Consider the following 18,559-nt stretch of genomic DNA (forward strand, 5'->3'; position numbering starts at 1 on the left):
GCTATATGAGACCCACCCTACAGGCCTGAGCAACTTTTTGGTTACAAAGAGATCCTTGACAGAGATGTCTGTCCCTCTGGCAAGCTGGGCAGGAGCTGTTCCTGGTAGGGGTGTACATGGATGTTTCCTCGGTGAAGAGTGGATCACCATCAGGGCTAAGCCTTAGGTGTAATGCAGAGATCTGCCTTCCATTTAAGACATTCCCAGATATCCAAGAGCATAGAATTACTACACACCCAGAGCTGTTCGCCCATAGCTGCTCAGATAGAGGAAATAAGCGTGTCCTGGTTTTACCTCACTTATGGATGAGAAAAGTGATGACCTAAAAGTAACCTTGCATTAAAAGATTCCTAACTCCTCATGCTCACCTTCACCTCAGTTTACTGATAATATAGTTCAGGAGATTTACTGCTTATATTGTATTCTCAGGAGAAGTAATCATCCATTTACCCACTGCCAAGGGGAAGCTAAACCTCCATTGGTGCCTCTGATAGGCATCAAGCCCCAGATCTGATAACTAAGAGGCTCGGGTCTCCTCTTTGTTTTCAGTTGCTTAGAGTAAATGGTATAAACTTCAGATCTAAAAGGCCCTTAGAGCTTGCTAACATTTGACAAAAGTGCTAATAGACTAAGGGCCAAAAGTGTTCCTTGTCTGTGTGTGGGGGTTGCTGGTTCCTTACTATGCCTACAGGATTTTGTGGTCTCTATAGCTGGGTAAGAACAAAGAGAGTTAACAGAAGCTGGAGCTGAAGTGTCCCAGAGATTAGCAGATAAGAAAATGAGGAAGAGGAAGAAGAAAGAAGCAGAGAATTGGAATTGGAATTAGAATTGAGACAGAGAGTTAGAGCTAAGAAATTACAGACAGGACGGAAGAATTAAAATAGAGAACAAGAAAAACCATGAATAGAAAGAACGTGTTGTGAGTAGATTTTTTTTCCTTTCACTAATTGTGGCATCTTTCTTTCGAAGCCTGAGAGAAAACTTTCGAAGCAGAACCTTTAAAGTTTTTGATAAAAAATACACTTAGGAATGAGTACATACCATATTTGTCTTTCTGGGTTGGTTTTTCTAGTTCTATCCATTAACATGAAAATTTCACAATATCACTGTTTTTCACAGCTGAGTAATACTCCACTGTGTAAGTATACATTTTGTTTATCCATTCTTTAATTGAGGAACATCCAGGTTGTTTCCAGGTTCTGGCTATTACAAATAATAACGAACATAGCTGAGCAAGTGTCCCTGTAGTGTGAATAGTCTGTGAGACTGGATCATCTCACCAGCAGCCTTGAAGCTGTTCTGGAGGCAGAACTCTAAGAAAACTGCACCAAAGGCATTGAGAGGCTGGACCACCTGGCCACCCGTTTTCATTTGTGTCTGCCCCCTTATCTGCAAACATTTAAACTTTCAAAGGTAGCACACATATCTGCATTAATACGAGTATGGAATGTGCAGTATCTTTAACAAGTCAGTTAAAGATTCTTTTTTGTTTTATTTTTGAGAAAGTAGAATATACATCATCTATTTTATAGGTTTTTTAAGGTTTATTTCTTTATGTCTGTAGTCATAATTTTCAGATTTCTGATCAAATCTTCTTTAACCTTGAATGAATCCACAGCCTTTTATTTTCTGTGAAACAAAAGCATAACCTCTTCTCCAATGCAACATATTTTTTGGCTTCCACTTTGAAGTTAAGACATTTTTAAAAATATCTAGGTTAGGGGCTGGAGAGATGGCTCAGTGGTTAAGAGCATTGCCTGCTCTTCCAAAGGTCCTGAGTTCAATTCCCGGCAACCACATGGTGGCTCACAACCATCTGTAAAGAGGTCTGGTACCCTCTTCTGGCCTGCAGACATGCACACAGACATAATATTGTATACTAAATAAATAAATAAATAAATAAATATTTAAAAAAAATATCTAGGTTAGTTTAATTTAGCAGTTTCTGTAATTCAGTGTCTCTTAGCAGCTAACATTTGTTCATCAGTAATCAAAGATTCAAAGATAACACAATATAACATACAGGATCCAGACTCCCTGTGTATTTCCCATTTCTACATGACTTATTATTTTTAAAATTATTTTGCTCTTTAAGACTTTATTATTTTTAGACTATTTACTTTTATGGTTGTCTATATCCTTTTTCATTCTTTTTAAAGCCTATGCACATTGTTAAAGACATTGCAATCTGTTTTCTCCATCTGAATTTCCTTTACTGTGTATCTGTAATCTTTTCTGTCTGCATGAGCAAAATCTTAACCCACTGTGCCGCTTAGCTCATGAAGCCCTGGTGGTTCAAGTCCTAGGGAAGTGGCCAGGATATGTTTCTCTGTACTGTGACCTGTATAAGAGACTGTAGAATAAGGAAGTGGGTTTGGCTCTGTTTTTGTGTGTTTACAACCTTTAAAAAAAGCTTTCTCAGATCTTATGTGGTAATACATGGCCAGACATTCGAGCCATTTGTAAGGTGTCTTTCTCTGTTTCACTAATCAGTTCCCAAATCACAACACAGAGACTTTTTATTAATTATGAAAACTCAGCCAATAGTTCTGGCTTGTTTTTAGTTAGGTCTTATGGCTTTAATTAACCCATTTCTATTCACATATGATCCACCATGTGACCTTTACCTTCATCCCATTTTGTGTGTCTGACTTGTTCTGTGCCTGGCTTCTCCACCATTCTTCTTCCCAGCATTCTCTCTGCCCCTAAAATCCTGCCTATTGGCTATTTTGTTTTTATTAAACCAATTACAGTGACATATCTTCACACAGTGTAAAAGAATACTCCACAAGTTTGTTTAAATGGTGGATTATATCAACAGACTTTCTTATGTTGAACCATCCTTGCATCTCTGGGATGAAGCCTACTTGATAATGGTAGATGACTTTTTTTTTTAATGTGTTCTTGGATCTTGTTTGCCAGTATTTTATTGAGTATTTTTGCATTGATGTTCATGAAGGGGATTGGGCTGTAATTCTTTCTTTGTTGAGTCTTTCTGTGGTTTGAGTATCAGGGTAACTATAACCTCATAAAAAGAATTTGGCAATGTTTCTTCTGTGTGGAACAATTTGAGGAATATTGGTATTAGCTCTTCTTTAAACACCTGGTCAAATTCTATACTAAACCCATCTAGCCCTGGGATTTCTTTTGGTTGGGAGATTTAATGGCTGCTTTTATTTCCTTAGCAGTTATAGGTCTATTTAAACTCTTCATCTGGTCTTGATTTAATTTTGATATGGTACCCATAAAATTGTTTCTTTTTAGATTTTCCAATTCTGTGAAGTATGACCTATTGATTCTTTGGATTCACTCAGTATCTGTTATGTTCCCCCTTTTGTTTCCAATTTTGTTAATTTGAGTATTCTCTCTCTGCCTTTTAGTTAGTTTGGATAAGGGTTTGTCTATCTTGTTCATTTTCTCAAAGAACAAACACTTTGTTTCATTGATTCTTTGTATTGCTCTTTGTTTCTATTTTATTGATTTCAGCCTGGAGTTTGACTATTTCCTGCCATCTACTCCTCTTGGTATGTGTGCTATAGGCATGTTGTCCTTTGCTTTACAGCTAGTATCCACTTATGAGTAAGTACATACCATGCTCATCTTTCTGGGTCTGGGTTACCTCACTCAGTATTGATTTTTCTAGTTCCATCCATTTGCATGAAAATATCAAGATGTCATTGGTTTTGACTGCTGAGTAGTACTCCATTGTGTAAATGTATAACATTTTCTTTATCCATTTTGGATGAGGGGCATCTAGGCTGTTTCCAGGTTCTGGCTATTACAAATAATGCTGCTATGAATATAGTTGAAAAAATGTCCTTGTAGTATGATTGAACATCTGTTGGGTATATACCCAAGAGTGGTATTGTGCTGGGTCTTGAGGTAGGTTGATTCCCAATTTTCTGAGAAACCGCCATACTAATTTCCAAAGTAGTTGTACGAGTTTGCATCATTGATTTTTTTTTTTTTTATTTTAGCTATTCTGACTGGTGTAAGATGGAATCTCAGAGTCGTTTTGATTTGCATTTCCTTGACGGCTAATGATGTTGAACATCTCCTTAAGTGTCTTTTGGCCATTTGAGATAGATTCTTCTGTTGAGAATTCTGTTTAGATGTGTACCCCATTTTGGATTATTTGATATTTTGATATCTAATTTCTTGAGTTCTTTATATATTTTGGAAATCAGTCCTCTGCCTGATGTGGGGTTGGTGAAGATCTTTTCCCATTCAGTAGGCTGCCTTTTTGTCTTATTGACTGTGCATTTTACAGAAGCTTCTCAGTTTCAGGAGGTCCCATTTATTTATTGTTGCTCTCAGTGTCTGTGCTACTGGAATTGTATTTAGGAAGTGGTCTCCTGTGCCCATGTGTTGCAGTCTACTTCCCACTTCTATCAGGTTCAGTTTGGTCGGATTTATATTGAGGTCTTTAATGCATCTGGACTTGAGTTTTGTGCATGGGGACAGATTTGGATCTATTCGCATTCTTCTACATGTTGACATCCAGTTATGCCAGCACCATTTATTGAAGATGCTTTTTTTTCCCATTGTATAATTTTAGCTTCTTTGTCAAAAATCAGGTGTTCATAGGTGTGTGGATTAATATTCAGATCCTATTGGTCAACCTGTCTGTTTTTATGCCAATACCAAGCTGTTTTCATTACTGTAGCTCAATAGTAGAACTTGATGTTGGGGGTGGTGATGCCTCTGGAAGTTCCTTTATTGTACAGGATTGTTTTGGCTATCCTGGGGTTTTTTTTCATATGAAGTTGAGTATTATTCTTTTGAGGTTTGTGAAGAATTGTGTTGGGATTTTAATGGAAATTGCATTGAATTTGTAGATTGCTTTTGGTAGTATTGCCATTTTTTGCTATGTTGATCCTACCTATCCAAAATGGTGATCTTTCCTTTTTCTGATGTCTTCTTCAATTTCTTTCTTGAAAGACATAAAGTTCTTGTAGGATAGGTCTTTCACTTCTTTGGTTACTGTTACCCCAAGATATTTTATGTTATTTGTGGCTATTGTGAATAATGATGTTTCTCTGATTTCTTTCTCAGCTTCTTTATCATTTGTATATAGGAGGGCTACTGATTTTTTTTTTAGTTGATCTTGTATCCTGCCATATACTAATGGTATTTATCAACTGTAGGAGTTCCCTGGTAGAGTTTTTGGGATCACTTATGTATACTATCATATCATCTGCAAATAGTGAAAATTTGACTTCTTCCTTTCCAATTTGTATCCCCTTTATCTCCTTTTGTTAACTTATTGCTCTAGCTAGAACTTTAAGAGCTATGTTGAATAGATATGGAGAGAGCTTTGTCTTGTTCCTGATTTTAATAGAATCGCTTTGAGTTTCTCTCCATTTAATTTGATGTAGACTGTCAGCTTGCTATATATTGCTTTTATTATATTTAGATATGTTCCCTGTATCATGAAGCAGTGTTGAATTTTGTCTAAGGCTTTTCAGCATCTCATGAGATGATCATGTTTTTTTTATTCAGTTTATTAATATGGTGGATTACATTGACAAATTTTCATTTGTTGTGAACTATTCCTGCATATCTGGGGTAAAGCTGACTTGATAATGGTGGATAATTTTTTGATGTATTCTTGGATTCGGTTTGCATTTCTGTATCAGTGTTCATGAGGGAGACAATGTGGGATTCCCCCTGTATGCTGTGATACCATTGGTTAATAAGAAAACTGTCTTGGGCTTGCACAGGGAATAGAGGTAGGTGGGGAAATGCTGGGAGGAAGAAGGCAGAGTAAGGGAGAAACCATGTAGCCCCACTGGAGACAGATGCTGGAATTTTGCCAGTAAGCCACAGCCACATGACGATACGCAGATGAATAGAAATGGGTTAAATTAATATGAAAGAATTAGCCAATAAGAAGCTAGAGCTAGGCTGGGTGGTGGTGGTGCACACCTTTAATCCCAGCACTTAGGAGGCAGGGGCAGGAGGATCTCTGTGAGTTCGAGGTGAGCCTGGTCTATAAGAACTAGTTCCAGGACAGGCTCTAAAGCTACAGAGAAACCCTGTCTCAAAAACAAAACAAAAAAACCAAAAAACAAAAACAAAGAAGAAGCTAGAGCTAATGGCCAAGTTGTGATTTAATTAATACAGTTTCTGCATGATTATTTCATGGCTAAGCAGCTAGGAACCAACCAAGTGGCCCCCTCTTCTATAGGGAAATCAGTCTATAATTCTCTTTCTTGGTTGAGTCTTTATGTGGTTTTGGTATCAGGGTAACTGTAGCCTCCTAAAAAGAATTTGGAAATGTTGCTTCTGTTTCTATTATGTGTAACATTTTGAGGAGTATAGGTATTAGCTTTTCTTTGAAGTTCTGGTAGAATTCTGCATTGAAACCATCAGGCCCTGGGCTTTTTTTTTTTTTTTTGGTTGGGAGGCTTTTGATGACAGCTTCTATTTCCTTGCAGGTTATAGGTCTATTTAAACTGCTCACCTGGCCTTGATTTATTTTAATTTTGATATGTGGTACCTATCCAGAAAATTGTCCATTTCTTTTACATTTTCGAATTTTATGGAGTGCAGGTTTTCATCGTATGACATAATGATTCTCTGTATTTCTTCAGTGTCTGTTGTTATGTTCCCTTTTTCATTTCTGATTTTGTTAATTTAAGTATTTTCTCTCTGCTTTCTGGTTAGTTTGGATAAAGGTTTGTCTATCTCGTTGATTTTGTCAAAGAACCAGTTTTTTGTTTTATTGATTCTTTGTATTATTTTATTTGTTTTATTTTATTGATTTCAGCCCTCCATTTGATTGTTTCCTGTAATCTATTCCTCCTGGGTCATTCTGCTTCTTTTTGTTCTAGAGCTTTCAGGTGTGCTGTTAAGTCACTAGTGTGAGATTCCTTCTTTCATGGTGTCCCATAGGTTTGAGTACATTATGCCTTTATTTTCATTGAATTCTAGGAAGTCTTTAATCTCTTTATTTTTTCCTTGACCCAGGGGGTAGTTCCATTGAGCACTGTTCAATTTTCATGAGTTTGTAGGCTTTTGTGCAATTAGTGTTGTTGTTGAATTCTAACTTTAAACCATGGTGATCTGATAAGATACAAGAGTACCCTCTTGTATCTTCCAATGTTTTTTTTTATCTGTTGAGGTTTGCTTTGCTCCCAAGTATGTGGTCAATTTTAGAGAAGGTTCTATGAGGTGTTGAGAAAAAGGTATATTCTTTTGTGTTTTGGTGAAATTTTCTATAGATGTCTGTTAAGTCCATTTGAGTCATGACATCTCTTATTTCTCTGTTAAGTTTCCGTCTGGTTGATCTGTCCACTGTAGGGTGTGGGGTGTTTAAGTCTCTTACTATTAGTGTGTGGGGTTTAATGTGCAATTTAAGTTTTAGTAATGTTTCTTTTACATATGTGGGTGCTCTTGTATTTGGGGTATAGATGCTCAGGATTGAGACTTCATCTTGATGGATTTTTCCTGTGATGAGTATGAAGTGTCCTTCTTTATTTCTTCTGATTGATTTTAGTTTGAAGTCTATTTTGTTAGATATTAGGATAGATAGCTACACCAACTTGTTTCTTAGGTCCATTTGATTGGAAAATCTTTTCCTAACCCTATACTATGAGGTAATGTCTGTCTTTGAGGTTGAGGTGTGTTTCTTGTATACAGCAGAAGGATGGAGCCTTCTTTTGTATCCATTCTGTTAGCCTGTGTCTTTTTATAGGTGAATTGAGTCCATTGATATTAAAGAGATATAAAAGAGATTGTTAATTCCTGTTATCATTTGGTGGTGGCGTTTGTGTGTTTTTCTTTTTTGTGGTTTGCTGGTGTGAGGTCATTTGTTGCCTATGTTTTTGTGGGCACAGTTAGCTTCCTTGGGTTCTTTCTGTAGGGCTGGATTTGTGGGTAGGTATTGTTAAATCTGTTTTTTTTTTTCATGGAATATCTTGTTTTCCCCATCGATGGTGATTGAAAGCTTTGCGGGGTATAGTAGTCTTGGCTTGCATCTGTGGTCTCTTAGTGTCTGCAGCACCTCTATCCAGGACCTTCTGGATTTCAGGGTTTCCATTGAGAAGTCGGGTGTAATTATGACAAGTCTATCTTTATATGTTACTTAGTCTTTTCCCTTTACAGCTCTTAATAGTCTTTTTTTATTCTGTATGTTTTGCATTTTGATTATTTTATGGCAAGGGGACTTTTTTTTTTTTTGATCCAGTCTATTTGGTTTTCTGTAAGCTTCTTGTCCCTTCATAGACATATCCTTCTTTAGGTTAGGAAAGTTTTCTTCTATGATTTTGTCGAACATATTTTCTGTGCCTTTGAGCTGGGATTTCCCCTTCTTCTATTCCTATTATTGTTAGGCTTGATATTTTCATGATGTTCCAGATTTCATGGATGTTTTAAGAATTTTTTGGATTTAACATTTTCTCTCACCAATGGATCTAACTCCTTTGTAGTATCTTCAACCCCTGAGATTCTGTCTTCCGTCTCTTGTATTCTGGTGGCTATGCTTGCATCTGTAGTTCCCTTCATTTACCCAGATTTTCAGTTTCCAGAATTTCCTCAGTCTGTGTTTTCTTTATTGCCTCTATTTCAGTTTTCAAGTCTTGAACTGTTTGAGCTATTTGCTTCACCTGTTTGATTGTTGATTTCTTCCCATTTTTTTGTTTGTCTTTTCTTCCATTTCTTTAAGGGAATTTTCATTTAATCTTTAAGGGTCTCTATCAACCTCATAAAGTTATATTTAAGATTGTTTTCTTCTGCTTCTTCTGTGTTAGGATGATCAGGCCTTCCTGTTGTATAACCACTAGGTTCTGGTGTTACCATGTTGCTTTTTAGGTTGTTGAGGGAATTCTTGCATTGGCACCTACCCATCTCTTCCTCCAATTGGTGCTGGCAGTGTCTTTGTCTCTTGGTCCAATCCTTGCCTGTGTCTTAGGGAGCTTCTCTTAGTCTACTCTGTGCAGTTGCTGTGTCTCAGGGCGCCGCTGAGGTCTCCTCTGGCCTGTTCTCTTGGTCTGCTCTGTACAGTCGCAACCTGTGCTTCAGGGGGCAGAGTGGGACTTGTAGCTTACAGGGTCCGAACAGTGGGGATGGTGCTGGAACAGTCTACCTGTAGGAACTCGCCTGCTGGATAGGTAGTGAAGCTGATGCAGGTTGGAGAGGGGCCCGGGGTTTTGCCCTTGGTACCAAGGGGTGCCCAGCTGGGTTTACTCACTTCTTGGTCCACTCTGTTTCCTCGAATTCTTTAAGGGACTTTTTCATGTCCTCTACAGGCCCCTATCATCTTCATAGAGTCATTTTTAAGGTTGTGTTCTTGTACTTAGCTGCACTGGATTGTTCAGGTCTTGCTGCTGTAGGATCACTGGGTTCTGGTGGTGCCATACTGCCCTTCCTGTTACTGAATGTATTCTTATACTGGCACTTACTCATCTGGGTTTGGGATGATTATAGGTGGGGAGGGAGATTCTTGTATTGTCTTCGTTGGATGGGTATTTCATTCCTTTATTATGTTTCCTTTATTGTCTTCTGGCCTGAATGGCCAAGGGTTCTGGTGTGGACTTCGGAGCTGTTTCCTTCACTTGTTCATGTAAGACAACACATTCAGTCGGGGTCCACTGTCTCCAGTGGAAATTTCACGGAGTGGCAGTCCTGTCATTGCTCCCTGAAGGGCCACCTGTCAGTTGGCATGTAATAATACAGGGTCACAGTGCCGTCCTTATGCCACCTCTGATATGGTGCCACTATTGCAGTGAGCAGAGGGTCCCATTCCAGACTGTCCTGGGGTGCAAAGGGTGGGTCGAGGGTACAAGTACAAACTTGACCTCTGACTTCCATTGAACCCCACTTCCTTCTCACAAGACCTTCAGCCTTTCATAATATTCTCCCCCAGTCCTTGAGAGCTATAAAAGGACGGCTCTTCCTGGACTCTCCTGGAGGCCTGCCACCCTTCCCACAACTGTCACACACAGCGCTGCACTGAGCCCTCCTCAGGACAGGCTCGGCCTCAGAGATGGCGCCTCACTTGACCTATGTGAATAAGTCAGTCACATGACTTGCCCTGGCTTCCCCAGTGCCAAAACAGGTAAAACTTCACAGGTTATGAAAATTAGAGGTAACACTTACACAGGGCTGGCCAGTCCAGGCCCGTGCCACTGAGGTAACTCTGTGTCCTCTTCTGTTCACCCAATCCCACCTCGCAAGCTTTCTCCTTGTTCCAGAGTGGCCCCTCTTAGCGACAGATGAGAACTCAGCACAAGACTGACTTCATTCGCCTCCCTTCATCCTCCTACTGGATGAGCCTGGATGGAATTCGGGTAGGCAGCAGGTGCTTGCTGTGCCCAAAGCAGTCTACCCGATCCCCACCCTCTAACCTAACCCCTCACCCCTCCATACAGTGCCAGGGCCAAGGGGCATACCCTCACACGGTCTTTTCCTTTCTTTATTTTGGGGTCTTGTTCTCTCTCTTGCCCAGCTCACTTCCTATGCAGTTCCAAGGTAGAAGACAGCTAGCCATACCTTAGGCCCCCTCAGTACTGTGCTCTGGGCTTCATCTGTGGGTGGCCTGAGGTTCGCAGAGAGGCCTTCGTCTACATTTCTCCTTGGCTCAGTTGCTCCCCACCCCCGCCCCCCAGCACCTGCCAGCGGATGTCAGGTGCTGACATAAAACACACGTTGGGCACTCACTGGTGCCAGTCAGGGTTTTCTAGACAGACCAGTAAGTACATACATGTAAGAGGACATGGGCAAGGCAGCTTACTGCATCGTGGAGTGGAGAAGACCCACACCAGGCTTTTTGCAGGTCAAAGCCCTGAAATGTTACTTAGCTTGTGTTCACAGGCTCAGGAACAAGCGTTTTCTGGGAAAGTTCTGGAACTCAAGGGCCAGAGAGCCTAGAGCTCCTACGCCCATGCACACAAAGGCAGAGTCCTAGCTCCTTTTGTCCTAACACAGCCACTGCTGCCACCGTTTCTCCCACCCGATCCGCCTCTCACAAGCCAGTTTCTGCGGGGCACATCTAGCACCCTTGTAGCAAAGCGAGAGAGAATCTAAAATGAAGCCCATTTCTGAAGGGCAGAGATGGGAAGTCACCTCCACCAACGGGGGTGTGTGTGTGTGTGTGTGTGTGTGTGTGTGTGTGTGTGTGTGTGTGTGCATGGATGCCGAGAGATGCAAGTGTCCTGCCAGGCACACGGGGGCGCTCTGGAGCTCAGGCAGGAAAACCCGCCTACCCACACCACGTGCTTCTGAGAGCCTTGATGTGTTTTTCCTTCCCCATGCGACCTCTGCCAGAAACAGTATTTTGCTCTATTACGACTGAAGCTTATGGACAGGGGCTATCATTTCTGTTTTTGTTTGGTTTTGTAAATCAGCTATTTCCATCACATTAACGACTGCAGCTTTCCATACACCGTCTATGTGTACCAAAGCAGTGTATGGCTGCTTTGGAATCACGGCAGCGGTGAGGTGAGGTGGGACACTCTTACCCAGCGAGCTCACTGTAAACTAGCAAGCGTCTTGGTATGACTGGCTGCTTTGGAATCACAGCAGCGTTAAGGTGAGGTGGGACACTCTTACCCAGCGAGCTCACTTGCTTTGGAATCATGGCAGCGTTGAGGTGAGGTGGGACACTCTTACCCAGCGAGCTCACTTGCTTTGGAATCACGGCAGCGTTGAGGTGAGATAGGACACTCTTACCCAGCCCAGCGAGCTCACTTGCTTTGGAATCACGGCAGCGGTGAGGTGAGATAGGACACTCTTACCCAGCCCAGCGAGCTCACTTGCTTTGGAATCACGGCAGCGGTGAGGTGAGATAGGACACTCTTACCCAGCGAGCTCACTGTAAACTAGCAAGCGTCTTGGTATGACTGGCTGCTTTATGATCTGCGGAATCACAGCAGCGTTGAGGTGAGGTGGGACACTCTTACCCAGCGAGCTCACTGTAAACTAGCAAGCATCTTGGTATGACTGGCTGCTTTATGATCTGCTGCAATGTGCTTTCTTTTTTTTTTTTTTTTTTCTCCATTTGAAACCCTCTTGAGGGGGAGCCCTGAGCTGCCAGCAGGTACCAGAGAAGCCAAGAGCAGGAAAAGAAAGGGCTCGGTGGGCCAGCAGCCACCTTCCCAAGGTTCAAGACCATGTCACTGATCCGTTCATCCTATTGTGGCCCCAATCCTTCCCACAAGGGTAAGCCTGACAGGCTCCCTGTGGCTCAGGGAACGGTGGCCGCTTTCTATCCCCTGACAAGGACACCCAGGCTCCTAAGTCTTGGGGACCCACCTAGGAGTGTGATGACTGTCAGAGGTGTTTGTCCTACACCATGGTGGGGGGTGAGGGGAGCAGGCAGTGTGTTCAGTGTTGAGCCCATAGCTGAGCTGAATGAAGTCCAGGCTCTTGGGTTTCTTGTAGCAAGAGATAATGAACATCTTTATTTGAACTACATGTAGGTGACATGGTTCCAAGAGAACTCTCCAGCTCAAGGGTAACAAGGGCCTTCTGGGATGTCCTTCAGCAGGCTGTAGTTAGGATCTCCACATTCCACATGCCTCCTAGTGGTGATCCCAAGGACTCCTCCCATGATCCTCCAAGGTCCCTGCCTTTCTGGGTCTCACTGAAATACTCTGAAAGAAACCACAACATGGCTACCACATCCCATAAATTCAACACAGCTGAACTGTGTGTCTGGCCCTGGGCTGAGACCTCCTGTATATCCATCCTGCAACCCTCCTGCTAGCACCCTGGCTAGACCTCGGGATAGAAGGCCTTTTAGAGATGCGGCTTAGAGTCTCTTCAGATAGTCTGAGGTCCTGGGACATTGCCAAATTATATGCTAATGCCTTTGCCTCAGGTGGCCACAGAGCCAAAGTTTTGCTGTCTCAAATAACAGAGTGAGTGTGGTCTCGGACGGTTCAGGCATTTCCTAGTCAGTCCCTTCACTGCCTTATCTTGGACCAAACTGCAAGATCGCTGGCTGGTGTTTATGTTCCTGGACACACAGCTAGTCACACAAAGGTGTGTTAGAGGGCATGTGCCAGGCCGGGATGGATGGCACAGCCACAGATGGCTGGCTGGTGAGCACTTTAAATACTTACGTGTAAGAATTTGGTTCCTAGAGGGTATGAGTCAAGTGTCCAGGGTAGATTACAGAAAATGGGATGCATGGGATTCAGGCAACTTTTGGTCAGTCCCTACTTTTATCAGCGCCTGTTTCTTAAATCTGTGAAGTGTAAGTGCATTGAAGGGGCTGGGCAGGTGTCTGGCACAGCCTAACTGTTCCATCCCACTAACAATTGCCATTATGGATACAATAATAGCAGGCACGGTATTGGAGGTGTGTTTTAGGGGAGGGAAGAGGGGCCCAGAAGCAAGAGCTGGATTCCAGCTTTCTGCCTGGTCCCACACCTTATAGAGGCCACAAGACAGCAGCTGAACATTATCTATAAAGTATCTTCTCTTTATTTAAGTTAAACAATTTCAAGGATGGTTTCCATCTATAAAATGGACAAAGTACAAGCTCTGTACAGCAGTTCTTTTTAAAAATTAACTGGAAAAAAAATTACCAAACTATATTTTGAATTTGCAAGACATACTCACAGATACCATCATATCCAGCTTCATGGAGACTCGAGGACCACCACGGAAAACGACCACCCTTGCCTGCGTGTGCCCAGGGCTCCTGGGAGTTTTCAGTTTTAGAAACAGGAGTGGGAGGGTGGGATAGCCCCATGACTACAAAACAACGCGAGCACGGGGAGTCACTTTGGCACACTCTCATGTAAACATGGCTCACCGCAGGGCCTTGCCCAGTCCCCCCTCTGTTCAGAGCCGGGTTGAGTGGCACCCTGGTGGCCAGACAGATGGTACAAAGGTGATGAGCACACAGGGTGGGTGCCAGTGTGTGGATGGGAAGCTCCACCCGCACACCTACTTAAAATCAGCCCGCATTCCTTCACATCCGTGGCTCTCACTCTGCTAAGGGTAGTGCAGAGGTGTCAGGGCTCTGCAGTGTGGACTACGCTGGGCCTCAGCTCCTGCCTTGTCCCTGACAGCCTTGCACCCGTACCTGTGAGTGACATTTCTCAGAGCCTACCCTAGAAGGTGGACATGTGCGGACTTAACCAGACACAAGGGCACCCTGTCTGATATAATGCATCTTTTGTTGGCTTCTTGGCAGGGGTTAAGAAGACAGAGGGTCAGCACCTGGCCAGGCCTTCACAGAGGGTCCATGGTCATGGTGTGTACAGATGGAGCTCCTCAGGTAGAAGAAAACTAGCCACGCCCCCTTTCGGTGCAGGTGGGAAGCAGAGCACTCACTGGCCGGCCCTCTGATCACCTGAAACTATGGTTCCTGTGATCTTGGGAACACCTGAGATGTTCATGCGTGATGCTTGCAGCCCTACAAGGCAGACACACAGGCCACCCCTGTGGCTGACATGTGCCTGGATCCTCTGTGAATGCCCAGGTTCTAAGTCTACCCACAGTTCCTGCACCAGCCTGAGGATATACCTGGGGCTATCACTGTACCAGGGCTGCAGACACGCAGGGTTCACCCACATGCTGAAGGGATGGTCCTCTGTGCTCTGCCGGGCTCAGTAAGTGCCAAGGACCCAACATACAGGGTCTCAAACCACAATGAGCCTAGGGATAGCATGTGACAGCGGTCCAGTATCTCTGGTCTGTCACAGGGCAGTGGGGTCCTGCTGGCTCACATTATTTAGAAGCTGTTGGATTGAGTTTTCTCAAAGAAAAAAAATCTAATTTTAAAAGAAAACTCAAAGTAATAACTTGCCAAAAGAGGTAACCTATTTAGGTTGACAGATGACAATGGGCACAAAGTGGACTTTCTGACCCAGCCGCAAGACCCTCGCTCACATTAAACATTGATGCTCGTGGCTGGGGCCAGTGGTTCGGGATGCCTACAGCTGGCAGAGCAGCATGGACTGGCTGGTGAGGCTTCAGAGACAGTGATGTCGCCTTTGGCTCTGAGAGCGCAGGCCCCTCTGCACGGCTGAGCTGCGCTGTGGGGTTCACAAGATGATGATGTAGGGAAGCCTAGGGAGCTGACTATCATTCTCTTTCTATGGATTTCTATTTAGTCCCACTCAGAAGTTCATATGCAAACACAGCAAGTATGTCAGTGGAAGAGGGGAGGTGGCCAAGAGGCCAGCTGAGCCCAGAGGTACAAGGACAGGGGAAGACAAGGAAATCTGCAAGGGGGAGGGTCACCTTTGTGGGAATCACTTCTTTTCTCTTTAGACAGGGTCTTGCCTGCCTCAGTCTCCTGAGTGTTGAGAGTACAGGCATCAACCACCATGCCTGGTTCACACACATGATTTTGGATGGGTAGAAAAACACAATGGAGACTTTTGAGTGCTTGCTATGAGGGCACCTGCCCCTGCTCCCTCCGTCCTCAACACAAACATGCTTGCTGCTCGTTCACTTGATTGGCCAGCACTGGCCTGTTCCTCTGCTGGGGCGTGAGCAGAAAGTAGAAAGTGGGAGGCAGAGGATGCCAGTCTTGGGAGGGACCCTCTGGCCCGAGCCCCGGGGGCTCAACTTCCTCTTCTGCACACTGTCAGCCCAGCTCACGCCTCGCTGAGACTTGAGACTTAAGACTTTCAGACCATGATGGAACACTGAGGTATATAGTTTTGCAGAAAGTTTCAGAAACGTAAAATGTGATCTTCCAACTGAGCCGGTGTGCAGGCGGACGGCGGCCCTTGGGCCTCTTATTGCTGAAGGTTGAGTGAGAATTTCCACTGCTGCGACAGGGCCGGGCCGCACACCTCCACACTCAGGCCTCCGCTCTTGGCTGTGCGGCTATCCAGGCACAGGTTGCTGCCCACGTGTCGCAGCTTGGAGTTGCCCTCGATCTGCTCCCATTTCTGCAGTAGACAAGAGCACAGCAGGGGAGAGGAGTGTGAGTCTGTGGGTGACTGTGGGCACAAACCTGCTAGCTGCAGTCTTTCACTCTTGGGCACAGGTTATCCTAACAATGCTACTGTGAATGCTGGCACATTAGAGCCAACCACAGCCAGCAAGTCCACCAAACCACTCTGCCACGCACAAAGCCCTAACAGCCTCAACAAGTCTGAGATGCCCTTATCCTGTTTAGCAAGTAATGTAAACATTCTATTTAAATATTTATGGTTTTATTTTTTAAAATAATACACTCTTCCCCACAGCTCCTCTTCCATTAACAAGGACTTGGCTCTAATTAATTTTTAAGCATGCACTAAAAGTTCCTGGAGTAAGTATTTCTGAAAATTCTGACACTGTGGAATTAATTTTTTTCACTCTTGCTGCCTCCTTTCTCCTTTTGACTGTGCAAATGCCATATACACGTGCCCAGAAACCCACTGTTCTCAGTGGCCAAACAGTAAAGAACTGCACTGAGACATGCCAAGAGGCTGCCTCTCAGCAGTGAGGCTGACCCTCCAGCATAGCTGATACGAGCGGCCTTCTCCTGACCCTCCTGATTATTCTTCCACCTGCTCATGCAGATTCCTTGCCAACAGTGGAAGTCAAGGGCAACCACAGCCAGAGAGGCTCTACCACCTGCACCATCTCATTCCCTCCCTGTCCTTGATACTGTCGGTTTTCTCAGGTCCCCTGCATTGTCATGGAAAGCATGCCAAGAGTCTGCCTGACAGAGAGCGGAGTGAATAGAATCTGATGCTGGCTCCTGGGGGGACCCGGTCTGTCATATGCTGAAGCATCAGCTGGACAGGGGGTGCTAAGAAAATACTGAGGTCACAGCTGTCCCTGGAAGGTGGCCCTCAGTGGAGTCACTGAATCTGTTCTCCCACAGGTGGAGGCATGAGGCTGTACTCACCACCCAGACGGACCAAGTGTAGCCTCCCGTCTTACAGTCAGTTAAGGAGCCAAGAATAACACTAGCAAGTGCTTCTGTCCACTCCTACAGCGAGGACCAGATTAAAGTCTCACTTTATCACTGCCTTATGTCAAAGACACCGCAAGGACACTTGGGCTGTGGCCAGCTTGGATGTGTTCTACGTATCTGGGGGCAGGGGACAGTGACTTTCCCTGTTCATCCTCCAGGGTCAGGGCGCCCAGAGATGGGAGTGGCTCTCTGGAGACGGCTGGGGAGAGAGGACCCTTTGCTAGCGTTTCTCCGATACCTCGGATCTCAACAGGAACTGGATGATGGCTGCGCCCCCGTCCCTAGTGGTGATGAGCTGGGAAATTGGGTCTCTGCTTCTCTTTGTGAAATCAGGTGGATGGAAGGTGGCTTAGCTGTGGCTCTGGTAGCCCTCAGGCCTCAGTTTCCCCATGTCTTCTAGGGAGGGACTGTGGGGAGACTGGCTGAATTCCCCTGCAATAGGCTAGAAGGGCCTGCCTGCATGGTATTGCTAATGCCAACTGGTGCTCTAAGGCTCAGAAAGGTGGTGTCAACATCCCCAGGGATCCCCAGCCAGACCAAGACCAGCTTCCAAGGCTTCAGTAAGCACGGACCCAATGGAAGAAGTAACATACAGAGAGGCTCCTCACCCTCACCAGGGCTAAGATTCTGTGATCTCGAGTGACACTTGGTCACACAGCCCAGGGCACTGAGGGCGAGCAGCCGCTCCCTTTACAATGGGCTGACAGGGAGCTGAAGAGGCTGCTGTGGTCCTGGACTTCAGGAGAATGTCATGTTACAGGCAGTTGGCCCTGAGAGAAGAGGTTTCAACGCCCCAAAGTCCACTTGCTGTGGGATGTGGGTGGCTCCGCTGCCGCCTCTGTGTGCTTGCCCAGGCTCACGTGTTTAACCATTTAGATTAGAATTTGTAAAATTACGCAGGAAAAACAAGTAGTTAATGTTTCTGTTTAAAAAAACATGTAATTTCATACAAACTGTGCTGTGGTGTGAGGAGGATTGTGTGATGCAAACCCTCCAGTGTATGAAGGGCAGCAACTGGACCTGAGGGTGAGGGGGATAACCATGTGGCCCTTGTCACTGTCACCACCATGGAAGCCTGGGACCTGTGCCATCTTGTTCCTGAGTGACGCACCTGTCTGCTGTCATTCTCCCGGCATCCCTGCAGCCTGATGAGCGAGCCAGGAGACCGGTCCACCACAGTAAGGCACAGGTCCATGTGCTTCACCGACTTTTCCTTTGTCAAGGCCCATTCCTGGAAGAGACCACAGTCAGACTGCAACCATATGGGACCCCTGACTCAGCTACCCCACCTGGCCACTAAGCTTGCTCTGGGGAACAGTTTGCTTTAGTGGCAAATGTGTTTGAACACATGGGAAGCCGTGGAACTCCCCACTCCTGCAGCCTCCATGGTCATGATGGGCTGACTATGCTCTCAATCCAGGAACCAAAATAAACCCACCCTCAAGTTGTTTCTGTCGAGTGTTTGGTCAGAGCAGCAAGAAACGGAGTTAGTTAATACAGTGACAAATATGAATCGTATCAAGAAACGTGACTAAACAAAAACCAGAAAAGTTAACTAAGAGAGTTATCAAGACTAACCATATTAAGTATTTTAGGTCAAAGTGTAGGCTGGAGAGCAGGGGCACCTGCCTGGCTCTCACCCGCAGTTCTCCCACATTGTTCTGGAATGGCTCTGGTTTG

At 44.5% G+C, this 18,559-nt stretch overlaps 1 protein-coding gene across 1 annotated transcript in view; it reads right to left on the reverse strand.

Annotated features, from left to right (window-relative positions):
• Positions 1–13,408: 13,408 nt before the first annotated feature.
• The window catches only part of Galnt2 (polypeptide N-acetylgalactosaminyltransferase 2), a 122,494-nt gene continuing 117,343 nt past the window's right edge, over positions 13,409–18,559 (reverse strand). The window contains exons 15-16 of the mRNA XM_041650317.1: positions 17,991–18,110; positions 13,409–15,860 (exon numbers count right to left, since the gene is read on the reverse strand). Coding sequence (XP_041506251.1) covers positions 15,705–15,860; positions 17,991–18,110 — 276 coding nt within the window. The 3' untranslated portion in view covers positions 13,409–15,704. The remainder of the gene's footprint in view (positions 15,861–17,990; positions 18,111–18,559) is intronic.

The sequence above is a fragment of the Microtus oregoni genome, unplaced genomic scaffold (genome assembly GCF_018167655.1).
Source record: "Microtus oregoni isolate MIOR12 unplaced genomic scaffold, Mior012 000004F_ref0000308, whole genome shotgun sequence".
NCBI lineage: Eukaryota > Metazoa > Chordata > Mammalia > Rodentia > Cricetidae > Microtus > Microtus oregoni.